Source organism: Octopus bimaculoides, chromosome 8, assembly GCF_001194135.2.
Source record: "Octopus bimaculoides isolate UCB-OBI-ISO-001 chromosome 8, ASM119413v2, whole genome shotgun sequence".
Lineage (NCBI taxonomy): Eukaryota > Metazoa > Mollusca > Cephalopoda > Octopoda > Octopodidae > Octopus > Octopus bimaculoides.
Genome location: NC_068988.1, coordinates 29,232,128 through 29,246,563, shown reverse-complemented (window position 1 = coordinate 29,246,563; position 14,436 = coordinate 29,232,128). Strand labels below are relative to the sequence as shown.

The window sequence follows — 14,436 nt, the reverse complement described above, 5'->3', positions numbered from 1 at the left end:
CACACACACACACAGTCACATGTATACAAACACCTGGCTTCTACACAGTTTCTGTCTTCCAAAGTCATCATTGAAAAGGCATTGGTCAGTCTAAGACTATAGTAGAAGACAACAACAAAGGTGTCGTGCAGCAGGACTGAACCTGAAGCCATGTGGTTACAAAACAATCTTCTTAGTGACATTAGCCATGCCTGTGCAATGTTGTTAAAAGAAAACGTCAAAGATCCATGAAGAAACTTTATCTGTTTCACAAAACAAAACACATACACAAAATATTTCACCAAAAAAATAATAAAATATAAAGTTTTCATTACATTAATGGCAGGGTAGACGAGCTAACGGAGGAAATATTAATCAATAATTTCTAAACTGAAACATCTACAATTGATTTTAGTTTATATATTTGTAGTTGGACAAGACATGTTATCTATTTGGTCAGTCTGTTTCTATAGGAAATATGTTCCAATTTCACTTTACAATTTACGAGGGCACCAGGACATCTGACTGTAAAACATCTGTTACAACAGTATGTTTCTGTATGTCTATGGTATATGTATGTGTATATTTTTCAGCAGTGCATCGTGTCCTTGAGCAAGATGTTTCATTTCACATTGCTCCAGTCCACTCAGTTGGCAAAAATGAGTTGTACCTGTAATTCAAAAGGCCAGCTTTTATTGAGTTCATTATTTACATTTGAAGGATATTTGTCCTCGTCTTGTTTGTTGTTAATGCAATGTTTTGGCTGATATACCCTCCAGCCTTCATCAGGTATCTTGGGAAAATTTCAAACCTGTGTTCTCATTCCTAAGGTATTTTTTGATGATCAGGTCACTGCCTGGTATTGAACTCGGAATCTTGGGCTTAGTAGCCCACGCTCTTAACCACTACACCATATACTGTTTTATTGAGTTGTTTGATAAGATGCTTACTTTCATTTGTCTAATTAGTAAAATAATCAGGCACAATCATAAATGAACTAAATGTTTCAGGCCTTTTTGTCTTGACTGAGTTCAAATTCTATCAAGGGTGGTTTTCAAGGTCTTTAACATAAATATCTGTTCTGCACCGGTGTCAGTATTTCTGGCTATATAATCTTGTTTTAAAAGTGTTGCACTCATGCTTAATGACATAAAGAATGTCTTTATTTTTCTATTACAGGATGTGATCAACTGTATTGGTGGTATTCAGATTTTGTTTCCCTTACTTGAACATATCAACAAATGTCATCATTTATCTGCTGAAGTTCTTGAAGCTGGCATGGATAACAACTTCAATCGTAACCCTATAGAGAGGTCTGTTTCAGATCCAAATGAAGAATGGGTTTTGGTTCAGCACAATTCTTCAACAGGTACAGCCTTACCATATCTATTTCATTTTACTCTTCAATCAGTTTTATTCTTTACACTTTATCTTTGAGGCCAAAAGTTGAACACAAAAAGCATATTTGTCTCTACCTCTTAGTTTTTGTATTATTGGCACAGACATGGCTGTGTGTTAAGAAGTTTGCTTCTAGATCATGTGGTTTTGAGTTCAGCACCACTGCATGGCACTTTGAGAAGATGTCTTCTACAACAGCCTTGAGCTGACCAAAGCCAAGCTGAAGCATCACCTTTAGTCGAGCAAATAAACCCCAGAACTTATTCTTTGTAAGCCTAATTTTATCAGTCTCTTTTGCCGAACCGCTAAGTTACGGGGGACTTAAACACACCAGTATCGGTTGTCAAGCGATGTAGGGGGGACAAACACAGACACACTAATATATACACACACATACATATATATGTGTGTATATATATATATATATATATATATATATATATACACACACACACAACGGGCTTCTTTCAGTTTTCATCTACCAGATCCACTCACAAGGCTTTGGTCGGCCCGAGGCTATAGTAGAAGACACTTGCCCAAGGTTTCACGCAGTGGGTCTGGACCCTGAACCATGTGGTTCTTAAGCAAGCTACTTACCACACAGCCACTGACAAAATATTGATCAAATATGACTATTTAAAGAATCTATTTTCATCCATCTGTCCATCTTCTTCACCCATTATTCCTGGGATGGAATACATCATTTGTATAATGGTGGTGCTCATTTACAACAATTACTCAAAGCAAGGAGACAGTAATGCACGCTCTCTCCTTCTATCTCTCTCTCTCTCTCTCTCTCTCTCTTTCATACTCCCACACACACATTCCCCCTACACACATATATAATGGCCGTCTTTCAGTTTCTGTCTACCAAATCCTCTCAGGAAAAGCCATAGTAAAAGACACTTGCGCAATGTGCCACACAATGGGACTGAACTGGAAACCTTGTGATTGGGAAGCAAAATTCTTGCAACACAGCCATGCCTAGTTATTTCATTGAGTGATTGGTTGCATTTATTTTTCAGATGCCAAGCTGGAGCAGAATCAGGTGGCAGCATTCCTAACTTTATTAAGGAACATGCTTCAGACCAAAACCAAAAACCAAGATTCTTTTATCCGAACACATGGTGCTGCAACTGTTGGAGCTTTGCTGCAAAAGGTGACATGCTTCCTTCTCATTATTATTTTATTTGTTAAGGCGGCAAGCTAGCAGAATTGTTAGTACACCAGGTGAAATGCATAGCGAAATTTCATCTGCCGTTATGTTCTGAGTTTAAATTCTGTCATGGTTGACTTTTCATCCTTTTGGGGTCGATAAAATTAGTACCAGTTACACACTGGGGTTGATGTAATCAACTTAATCCCTTCTTCCAAATTTCAGGCTTTGTGCTTTCAGTAGAAAGGATTATTATATTATTTGCAGGGGGGGCCAAAAGGGGTCTCAGGGAGTAGCATCCCTCCCTTCCTGAGCTAGTTTTCCATCACATTTCTTAAAAATCATGGTAGAGGCTTTGGGCTCGGGACCACTCATGTCTAGAAACTGAGGTTGGGGGTAATCAAGAGCATGCTCCCCATGGAAAATCCAGCTCCAAAAGTGCCTCATGATAGCAAAGGAGAATGGGTACCAGCTAATTCAAAAGTTGGGGTGGGCTGCACTTGCCTACTTCGGTTGCTATGGCATTGTGGTAGATTCAGCCACCCCTGTTAATGGGAGCAAAACCTGGATTTAAAACACTGGATGATGATGGTGGTGGTGGTGGCACGGCGGCTGCTGCTGTTGTTGTTGTTGTTAAGGCATTGGGCTGGCAGAATTGTTAGCACTTCAGACAAAATTATTGTCTGTGGTTGGTAAGCAAGCTACTTACCCCTCAGCCACTCCTCTGTATATATATATATATTTTTTTTTCTATTCCATGTCCTTTTAAATATGTCTGTAATCAAGATTTACTCTCAGTCAAAGAAATTGCTCTTTGCTATTTTGATGTAGTCCTCCTGGTCATTTTCTTTTATTATCATAACCATCATGTTTGCTACCTATTACCACTACCACCACCACCATCATCACTACAGCTACCACATCTACCACGATTACAACCTCAACCACCACAACATCACTACTACCACCACAGCTATCATTACCATCACCACCACTGCCGCCATCATCTCCATTATCTCTATCATCACTACACCGTTTGCCATTGATTGCTAATCGCTGTGTTTTACCTTGTGCTTTCCCAGGTGAACTCTGAGCTGATTGATGTCCATGTACTGATGGCTGTTCAACTTCTCATTGAAGCAGCTGCGACCACCGACACCATGCTACTACGCCACCTCTACCAGTTTATATTATTTGATTTCAGAGTTTGGAGCCGGAGTGACTTTCCAGTTCGGATAGGTAAGTCATCTCCTATTAACCAGTCTGACCCCCAAGTTACCAGTTGGACCCCAAATTAACTAATCTGATTACTCATTACTTAAATGTTGTTATTGTTATTTAACCCCAGGTCAACATTGGATCAGGTAGCTTTAGGATCCAGTTTTATTTCAGCCTTTTTAGAGTAATGTTGTATGTGTGTGTGTGTGTGTGTGTGTGTGTGTCATGGTCTTGACATCGCATGGTTGTTGTAAATGAGTGTCACTGTTATACAAGCAGTGTCATTCATTTCCAACATATATCAAGAACGTGGAGGCGCAATGGCTCAGTGACTAGGGCAGTAGACTCGTGGTCATAGGATCGCGGTTTCGATTCCCAGACCGGGTGTTGTGAGTGTTTATTGAGCGAAAACACCTAAAGCTCCACGAGGCTCCGGCAGGGGATGGTGGCGAACCCTGCTGTACTCTTTTACCACAACTTTCTCTCACTCTTACTTCCTGTTTCTGTTGTCCCAGCTGATACAATCAATGGAACAGCTTGCTTGTGAAATTAATGTGTAAGTGGCTGAGCACTCTACAGACACGTGTACCCTTAACATAGTTCTCGGGGAGATTCAGTGTAATGCAGAGTGTGACAAGGCTAACCCTTTGAAATACAGGTACAAATCATTTTTGCCAGCTGAGTGAACTGCAGCAATGTGAAATAAGTGTCTTGCTATAGTAGAATACACTTGCGCAAGTTGCCATGCAGTGGGACTGAACCTGGAACCATGTGGTTGAGAAGCAAGCTTCTTACCACACAGTCATACCTGCACCTTTTATTTCTTTTTATTTATTTTTTAAATATTTCTTCAGCCTGTTTGATTTACTGAACTATTTATTAAGAATTATCAGATGTAGATTTTTTTTTCACACATGTGAATCATAATAATTCATTGTTTCCATTGATGATTTTTATTTTCAAACTCTTTACTTATGGAAGCTGTAACAATTGCCTGTAAAATACATCAGCTGAATGTGTCTTGTATGTTTTATTTTAGGTCATATCCAGTACCTGGCTACGATAATCAAAGATGACCGAAAGCTCTTCCGTAAAAAATATGGTGTTCAGTACATTCTTGATGTTATCAGAACCTATTACAGGTAATAATAATAATAATAATAATAATAATAATACTTCTTTCTGTTATAGGCACAAGGCCTGAAATTTTGGGGGATGGGGAAAGTCGATTACATTGGCGCCAGTGTGTAATGGGTTCTTATTTCATCAACCACAAAAGGATGAAAGGCAAAGTTGACTTTGACAGAATTTGAACTCACAATGTAAAGACAGACAAAATGCCGCTGAGCATTTCATCTGGCATGCTAACAATTCTGCCAGCTCACCACCTTAATAACAATAATAATAATAATAATCAGGCAGTAGCTCTCATGGCTTCTGGTCTTAACTAATCGGAAGTGTTATCCTGAACATTGTTTTGTCTTGGTAGAAAAGATGGGCTACAGCAAATATTCTGCTCAATACCACAAATTTGCTTGTCAGTTGTTTGACCTTAACCGGTTGAGTATGTCCCTTGGTGGCTGATGATATGTGCATCTCTGATCATGAGCAGAAGTAGTGGGGGAGCATCATAGCCATGTGTTGAGAGGAATTCTTTGGAGTTTTGTGGAATGGGTAATGGATTATATCTACTCTAGTGCTCAACTGGTACTTATTTCACCGTCCCCAAAAGGATCATAAAGTTGGATGAAATGCTGCTAAGAATTTTGTCCAGCATGCTAATGATTCTGCCAGCTCATTGCTTTAATAATGATAAGAATCCTTTCTACTATAAGCACAATGCCTGAAATGTAGAGGGAAGGGACTAGTTGACTACATCGACCCCGGTGTTTCATTGGTACTTAATTTATCAACCCTGAAAGAATGAAAAGCAAAGTCGACCTCGGTGGAATTTGAACTTAGAACATAGCGACAGACGAAATACCGCTAAGCATTTTGTCCAGGGTGCTAATGATTCTGCCAGTTCACCATTTTTTTAATAATGATTATAATAATAGTAATGATAATGTTGAAAAGGTCACTGCTGATAATAATGAAATAAAGAAGGAAACATAAAAATGAATAGTATTAAAGATATGTTGTAGAATTAGTGACCATCAAATATATGGTCAAATACATCAGATGTCCTAGCACTTGTGATCCCAATGTAATTTACATAAACATACTGGCACTGATATAGACGACCACGTTGATAAAAAGTAGGCATTGACCAGCTGTATTGATCTGGTCAGAAGAGAACACCTGCGGTTAAGGAATGAATATAAATTCTCTTCTGTCAGCTGAGTGAAATATATAACAGAAATTCGGTCACCAACTATATATGACAACTGTGTTATCATATCTGAGCTGGTGCAGCTGCTACACATCTTACTTAAACTCTCCACTCCCCATGGAACGTCGACCACTGAAGACTTTTTTTATCCACTGTTCTTGACTTTAGGCTGTCTTTTCTGCTCCTCTCCAGTTAAATCCTTGGCTGTGTGGTAAGTAGCTTGCTTACCAACCACATAGTTCTGGGTTCAATCCCACTGCATGGCATCTTGGGCAAGTGTCTTCTACTATAGCTTCAGGCCAACCAAAGCCTTGTGAGTGGATTTGGTAGACAGAAACTGAAAGAAGCCCATCGTATATATATATATATATATATATATATATATATATATATATGTATGTGTGTATATGTTTGTGTGTCTATGTTTGTCCCCCCAACATCGCTTGACAGCCAATGCTGGTGTGTTTATGTCCCTGTAACTTAGCCATTTGGCAAAAAGACTGATGGAATAAGTAATAGGCTTACAACGAATAAGTCCTGGGGTTGATTTGCTTGACTAAAGGCAGTGCTCCAGCATGGCTGCAGTCAAATGACTGAAACAAATAAAAAAAAAATTTTTTTTAAACCACCAATTAGCGCTACCAGCCGACATACAACGACTGGAATAGCATAAGAGAGATTGTCTCTCCTATCAGCTTGCAGAGCTACCATCTGGTTTCTATGACTCAAAAGGAGATAACCACACCATTTGTCTGCTGTGGAAATTTCCTCCATGACAAAACACAGTGAATTAATCGTTTACGAATTCAAATGTGCCACTGGCATATTCAAACTGGTAATAACTTTGCATTAATCATGTGTTTTCTTGGAGCTTTGAGGTTTCAATGATTCGATTGTTTATTTTTAGAATGTTAGTGTAGATTAGATGTGGCCAGTTTGAATGTAAAACATGTAGAATATTTCTGCCAGATTTGGCCAGGGTTAAATGATGATAATTGATGATGGTGACATGTCTATATTAGAAATGCTTAATGGAATTGTCTGCAAGCTTAGTATAATGGCTGTATTTTGTTTTTGTTTTTTTGTTTTTCTCAGTAGTGTAACTGAAGGTAGTCTAACAAAGGAAGACACAAAGACAATACGTGTGTCGTTGCTGGGCTTGATAAAATTTTACATCTCCAAAGACATTACATTTGACGAACTCTCACAGATTATGGCTTTTCTGCTGAATGTTAAAGAAGAAGACTTGGTTTGTATTTTCTCTTTCTATTCTTTCATTTACTGCACCACCTTCTCCTTTGTTTTTTTGTTTTCAGTGTTGGTGTCACATAAAAAGTGCCTGTGCTGGTGCCACATAAAAAAAAAGTACAAAAGCATTTTGTCCGGTGTGCTAATGATGCTGTCATCACACCATCTTGAATTGACTAATTACAAAGAAGTGACATAGAACCAATCCATGTTTATTATTAGCATGATGACCCTCCCAAGATTCAACAAAACTTTATTTAATTGTTTCATTCAGTAATGTAGTGCTTGTAGCAATCAAATAACTACAGTTGCATGTGGGATCTTCTTTTGCAGAAATGTGAAGTGTTAGATATATTGTTGATGTTGATGGAAAATCCACGGAGAAAACCTGATCAATTGATTTTGCTCCTGTTTGAACCCGACATGTCTGAACTCCTCTATATTCTTCTCATTGATACTCAATACTCCAACAAACTGACTGAACGCATTCTTAAGGTTTGTGAATCTTTGATTTAGTTTTCTGTTTTTAATCACTGGTCGGTTAAAAACTGCCAAAATCTTCCACCCACCACTTACAAAATTGCATACATTTTTTTATGAATTCCAGAAGCAAAACCTTAGAAGTATTCAGCTAGAATATTATCCTTCATTTCACTGATTAAATTGTAATGATGTAACATGCTAATTATATACAAATCAGTTCTCACGATCTCTTTCTACTGGCCTGAAAAAAATAAAATGTGTGTTTGTCATATGAGATGTAAAGAATTCATGAAAAACAAGTTAACTTAGTTCCCATGTCTGAAGTGTTCATGTATGAATCCAAGTTACTTTGTTCTCACACCTTAAGGGTTAAAAATTTGGTGACTGTGTTATTTTTTTATACATTTATTTCTTGTATATTTTTTCTAGTTCACATTATAAAATGGCTGGCATTAGGAAAGTCATCCAGTTGTAAAAACCATGCCAAAACAGACATTCTGGCTTGGTGTAGTCTTTGGACACACTGGATCCTGTCAAACCATCCAATCCATGCCAGTATGGATCGTGGATGTTAATTGCTTATGATGAATACTAAATAAAAGCATATAATTTTAATTGCACACATAATTTTAATTGTAATATTGCTTTCAACTGGAAGAGCTGCCTTGTCCATGGCTTTGTCAAAAATATGGGAAACTCCTCTACCCGTAAGAAATTTATTTAATCCATAGATGTGAGCTTGGCAGATACTACTCTTCCAGACCAGAGTAGATGTGGGAGTAATGGTAACTAAGGGGTAACTCCATACTCTCCAGAACTCCCAGACATTGGACGCAGTTTAATGTCATACTCAGGACATACATACATTAGTCATAGAGTCTTAGGCAATTAATACATTCTGTATCTCCATGATGTATGACATATTTCAGTTTCAGTCTCAAACTTTGACATATATTCAAATATTGAGTAAATTGGTTGATTGCATGGGGCACAGTGCAATGGTAATAACAATGACCTAGCCTAGTCTTTATATGAATGCTTATCCCCACAAGAAACTACTAGTTTTGTTTTTTCTCCCCATTATTTCTTTTTCAGTTATTCTACATCTTATTAACTACAGACAAAGTCTATGACAAAAGCAAGAATCGGTTGCGTCTACAAGAGATGGGCTATGTCGGCATGTTGAGTATGATGAGAGAGAGACCGATCTCTTTACCTGTTGCTAAACTAATGTTAAAGCAACTCATGCTCTCAGGTATGAAAGCAAGTATTTTCCGTGGCAAGTATCGATTTTTTTGTTTAATTTTCATTCCTTGTTTGACTGAGGGGTTTATTGGTGGAGGAATTTCACTTCTCTGTTTCTCATCCTACTAAAATTGGCGGTACACTGGTTGTTGCTTCAGGTCAGAAAATATTTTCCTTATTATTATGTAAATGATTTCTTTTTCTTTTCTTGGAATTAATGTCGTAATCATTCCTATATCTCTGATGTTGGCAGTTTAATTATCTGTTGGGTTGGCCAAAAAGTCCATGCGGTTTTTGTTGATGCTAAACTTCAAGCTTTTTAACACATAGCTAACTTCAGTCTGTCCCTTGCGTATGAACTCTTGTCAGATACTTGTCATGCCACTTGAATGTGGATTGATATGAACTTCTGATGAGACAGTATTTTGTGTGATTGGAGAACCTTGGACACTTCATGCTTTTTTTTTTTATTTTCAAAAAGGCAAGAAAGCACAGAAATCAGCAGGAAGATATGTGCTGTTTACAGAGAAAATATTGTTACAGAATGTGTGTGCCAGAAGTGGTTTTCATGATTTCAGTTGGAAAATCTTTTTACTTCAAGACACACCTCACTCTAGCCAGCCAGCTGAGATGACCATGATGATTGCAATTCCACAAATATCCAAACTGAGTGGAAACTGTATGCATCAACTTAGTTATGCCAGTAGGCTTGATATTTGGTTCTGACATCAATTGAATGAGGCTGAATTTGCCCAACAGATTTCCATCTGTCTTTTGTTGCAGTCATATGAAGAAAACCAGCTTTTTTTAAAGAGAATATCTACGAAACAAAAGATGAATTGTTTATAACATTGTGAAATGTAAACAATTATGGGGGAAATATGTCAAACCACCACAAACGACCTCCAAAGCAGGACTTCACCCAAAGAAATTTATGCTTTAAAATTAATAGGATCAGAAGAGTGTTGTACTTTACAAGCTCCTTCCTGCGTACAGGACTATCAGTATTTTGACCAGCTGGACAAGTTAAATGCAGCAATCCACCAGAAATGTCCAGCACTTGCTAATTGTAAGAGTATTATCTTTCATCACGACAATACCAGGCTGCAAACTTCTTTGAGATGAGGCTGAGTTGTTTTGCTGCACTCTCCATATTTGCCCAACCTTATGTCTTCAGATTTCCCCCTGGAAGAGTGTTTTGTTAGTAAAAACAGCAAATTCTTTGAGCAGGGAATAGTGGGTCTGCCCTCAAGATGGCAGAAGATACTGGACAAAATAGTAATTATATCATTGATTGAATAAATCGCTTAAAACTTGTTGTATTTTCTCTTGAAAAGAAAAAGAAAAACCCAAATGTACTTCTGGGCCAACCCAATAAAATTTTGTGTTGAGACTAACATTTTCTCAGCTATGATCTTATACAGGGGGCATTAATTTTCTCTATTCTGATGCTCTCATTTTCTCTCTACATTAACAGTGGCATCATTTTCTAGTAATGTCATAGTCTTTTCTGGAACTCTCAGTGTCTATACCAGGGATTGGCAAAAGGCAGGCCACTGTGGTAGGCTTGAAACCTTGTCTAAAAATTTTCCAACTTTAATGTATTTGTGGGCCTTTGAGCAGTTGGTGGCTTTCAGATAGTTTTTTTTTTTTTTCTGTTTGTCGTGATTTATAAAAAATTTTTGCTTCCACAAACATTATCTGTGATTGAAATGCTGATTGAAAAGATATTTTTAGAAGTAAGATAAGGAGAAGCATGGCTGTGTGGCTTAGAAGCTCATTTTGCAGCCACGTGCTTTCAGGTTCAGTCCTACTGTGCAGCACCTCGGACAACAGCCTTCTGCTACAGTCCTGGAATGACCAATACCCTGTGAGTGGATTTGTAACACAGAAACTGTATGGACCGGTTTTTTATGTGTATGTATGTGTGTGTGTATGTCTTGTGTGCCCCTCCACTTGACAACTGGTGTTGGTTTGTTTGCATCCCTGTAACTTAGCAGTTTGGCAAAAGTATTCGGTAAAATAAATACCCAACTTTAAAAACAAGTACCAGGGGTGATTTGTTTGTCTAGAACTGTACAAGGTGATGTATGAGCATGGCCAATGTCCTGTGGCTGAAACAAGTAAAAGAAAATATGTGGAACACATGTAAATACGCAGAAACAAGGAAAATGTAAAAACAAAAAAAATTCTAAAAAATCAAAAGTTGGGTCATTATGACAAGAAATTGCTGATTCCTGGTCTATCTTGACACTTGCTCTCTACATTCTATTCTGCCCAATCTTGCTGCTATTTTTATTATTATTATTATTATTATTATTATTATTATTATTATTATTATTATTATCATACTTGTGATAATAGTCTTGACTATTAAATATAATTTTTCTTTCTTTCATTTATCTGGCTACGTACATATCTCTCTGTTTATAGATCTGTCTACTGTGTGTGTGTGTCACATGATGGTGTCTCCTTAACAAATGGTTAATACAAGGGAGATAATAATTTTCTCATATTTGGTGGGATTATAAATTTGAATTTGAAATTAAGGAATTAGGAAGAAGATGCATAGAATATACACATTTTTTTTTCATTTACTTATTTCATATATGTCTGTTTATATCTTTGTCTATATGGATGTAGTATGGCTAAATGGTTAAGAAGTTTGCTTTGAAGTCACAAAGCTGGGTTCAATTCCACTTAATGGTATCTTGGGCAAGTATCTTTTACAAAGCTTTAGCTCATCCTAAGCTTTGTGAGAGAGAAACTCTGTGGAAGCCTGTTAAATGGAGGATTGTACATGCAATTCAAAGATCCAGCTTTGCCACACTGTGTGACACAGACTGAGAGTTACATTAAAGATACACATGTCTATGGAATACTCAGCCACTTACATGCTAATTCAAAGAACAGATAATTCAGTTGATCAAAGAACTGAATATTCATCTGCAAACCCAGCAGAAATCCATTTACTATCAACATGTTGCTTATTCATTTTATTTCTCCCACCATCTTCTTTTCCTCATTCTTGTTTTTTTTTTTTTTGATGAAGGACTAGTGTCCAAAACGTCAAGACTCTTTCTATTCTTTATAAGCATTAAATGAATATAAAATTAGTTAAAATTTATTCCTTTCATAATTACCTTTTGTCTTCATTGTCGAAAATATGGCCATTTACATGTGTGTGTATCTACATATATAAGTCTGCATGCATTTTGTTTATATATCTTTCTACATATATTATTTTTCCATACATATATTGTCTACTCATATCTATGTGTCAAATACATGTCTTCTCTTGTCTATCTCATCCTATTCATCTCCTTTTAGCTTATCTAGCTTGCATTATCTACTTAGCCTTCTCTATCTTGCTGTATTGTCTTATCTATCTTCTTTACCTCATCTCATCCTGTCTACATTGTCTTGTCTTGTGTATTTTGTTTTGTTTGTCATTATCTTATCTGTCACTATCTTATCTAATCTTGTCTTATGTATCTGTATAGTACATATCAATCAAACAGCAATGACCACAAACAAATTGGTCAGATCTGTTTCATACATTGTACCATTGATGATAAGGTCTTTGTTTATCCATTTCTAGATTCCAGCCAATGTTATTCTGCCATCTTAGGACTGATGCAGTTAATCCAAGAAAGTGACATCAGTATTAAGCTGGAATGCAGTAAGCAGGTTAGTACTTTGTTAATTTCACTATTAGCTTTTTTTTGCTGTAGAAACATTATTACTTCTGTCTTAGCGAAGGCAGTGGTATTGTTTGTTTGTTTGTCTGTGGACAAGATATCTCAAGAAGCGCTGGATGGATTTGGATGAAACTTTCAGGGATGGCCTTGTGACTGACACGAACTGATTAGATTTTGGGATTGATCTAATCCTGGACAAGGATTCTGGATTATTTTTCCCTTTTTTCACTTAATTTTTGAGAGCAGTTGGGTTCATTTTTAGTATTCTCGTTTGTGAGAGCATTCGAGTTTATTTCAGATATTCTTATTTTATAAATCGACTCTGGCTAAAGATTGAGAGGATGTTGGTGTTGCCTTGGTGGAAGTTTGCGCTCTCTGAGTGCTCTTGTTGTCCCTTTTATTGATTACTTAAGTATTGTCTCGAGTCCTAGGACTCAGGACTGGTTACCTTGTTTCTATGACATATAGGTGGCTGAGATCACAACATTTCTCCTGAAAATGATGCCAGTCCATTGCAGGGTTCCTCATTTACAGTTGAGTGGACTGAAGCAACAGGAAATGAAGTGTTTGTTCAAGAATGCAATTCATTGCCTAGTCCAGGAACTGAAACCACAGTCTTGCAATCATGAGCATAACACCCTAACTACTTGTCCACACCCCTTCACTACTTGATAGTAACACTCTACTCCATAGTAGCAGTTTCCCCTGAATGGGGAGCTAGTCCATCACAGGGACAACTTCCAAGCTATTTCTGGAACTCATTTATAGCTAAGTGGACCAGAACAATGTGGAATGAAGTGTTCTACTCAAGAACACAATGCACCGCCTAGTGCAAGAATCGAAACTGTGATCTTGTGATTGTGAGTGCAACATCCTAACCACTACGCCATATGCCTTCACATTGATTACTTAACATATCCCAATTATTTTTTTGTTTAACTCTGTTGATTCTTGGCAGTACAAATTGACATTACTAATCTCTTTCAATTACGATAATTGTGTTCAGTTACTACAATATACTGTGATACTATGACCTTTTTGAGCTTAACCTCAAGTTTCTTTTATAAACTACGACACCTCTATAATTCTATGACTGAATCACATTCAAAACGCTAGGCTTGCTATTTATTGCCACTAAATATTTTGGCTCAGACTAACGTGCTGCTCTTATATTTTAGGATGATGGTGGTGTTCTACTCATTCTCACACTCATAAACATTTTAGACTCTACTTGACAAAAATTTGCCTGAGTTGATTGGCAAATCATAGGTCACGTGCACGTCCTGCAAACTAGTAATTATGGAGCAATCTCACCCAACTCCATTCAACTCTTCTTGTAATCATTTAACTTTCCTTTTCCATGCTGGCATGGATTGGACAGTTTGACAGAGTCTGGCAAATCACAGGGGGCTGCATCAAACTCCAATGTCAGCTTTGGCATAGTTTCTATTGCTGGATGCCCCTTCTAATGCTAACCTGTTTACAGAATGTACTGGGTGTCTTTTTTTTATGTGACATTGGCATTAATGAGGTTGCAAAATAACTTACTAGACAAAATTGAGAAAAGGGAAAAGCCACTGAGTGAATGTGTATTTGAGAGAGAGAGAGAGAGAGAGAGGTGGATTTATGCCAGGTGTTGAAGGCAGAAGTTCGATAAGGGGACAAGCACAGGCGTC

General features: G+C 37.3%; 1 protein-coding gene across 1 annotated transcript in view; it reads left to right on the top strand.

The window, feature by feature from the left end:
- LOC106874635 (neurobeachin-like protein 1) overlaps positions 1 to 14,436 on the top strand; it is a 116,109-nt gene that overhangs the window by 64,980 nt on the left and 36,693 nt on the right. Inside the window, exons 20-27 of the mRNA XM_014922430.2 lie at positions 1,159 to 1,348; positions 2,403 to 2,536; positions 3,616 to 3,772; positions 4,791 to 4,893; positions 7,179 to 7,332; positions 7,665 to 7,826; positions 8,910 to 9,093; positions 12,661 to 12,749. Coding sequence (XP_014777916.2) covers positions 1,159 to 1,348; positions 2,403 to 2,536; positions 3,616 to 3,772; positions 4,791 to 4,893; positions 7,179 to 7,332; positions 7,665 to 7,826; positions 8,910 to 9,093; positions 12,661 to 12,749 — 1,173 coding nt within the window. The remainder of the gene's footprint in view (positions 1 to 1,158; positions 1,349 to 2,402; positions 2,537 to 3,615; positions 3,773 to 4,790; positions 4,894 to 7,178; positions 7,333 to 7,664; positions 7,827 to 8,909; positions 9,094 to 12,660; positions 12,750 to 14,436) is intronic.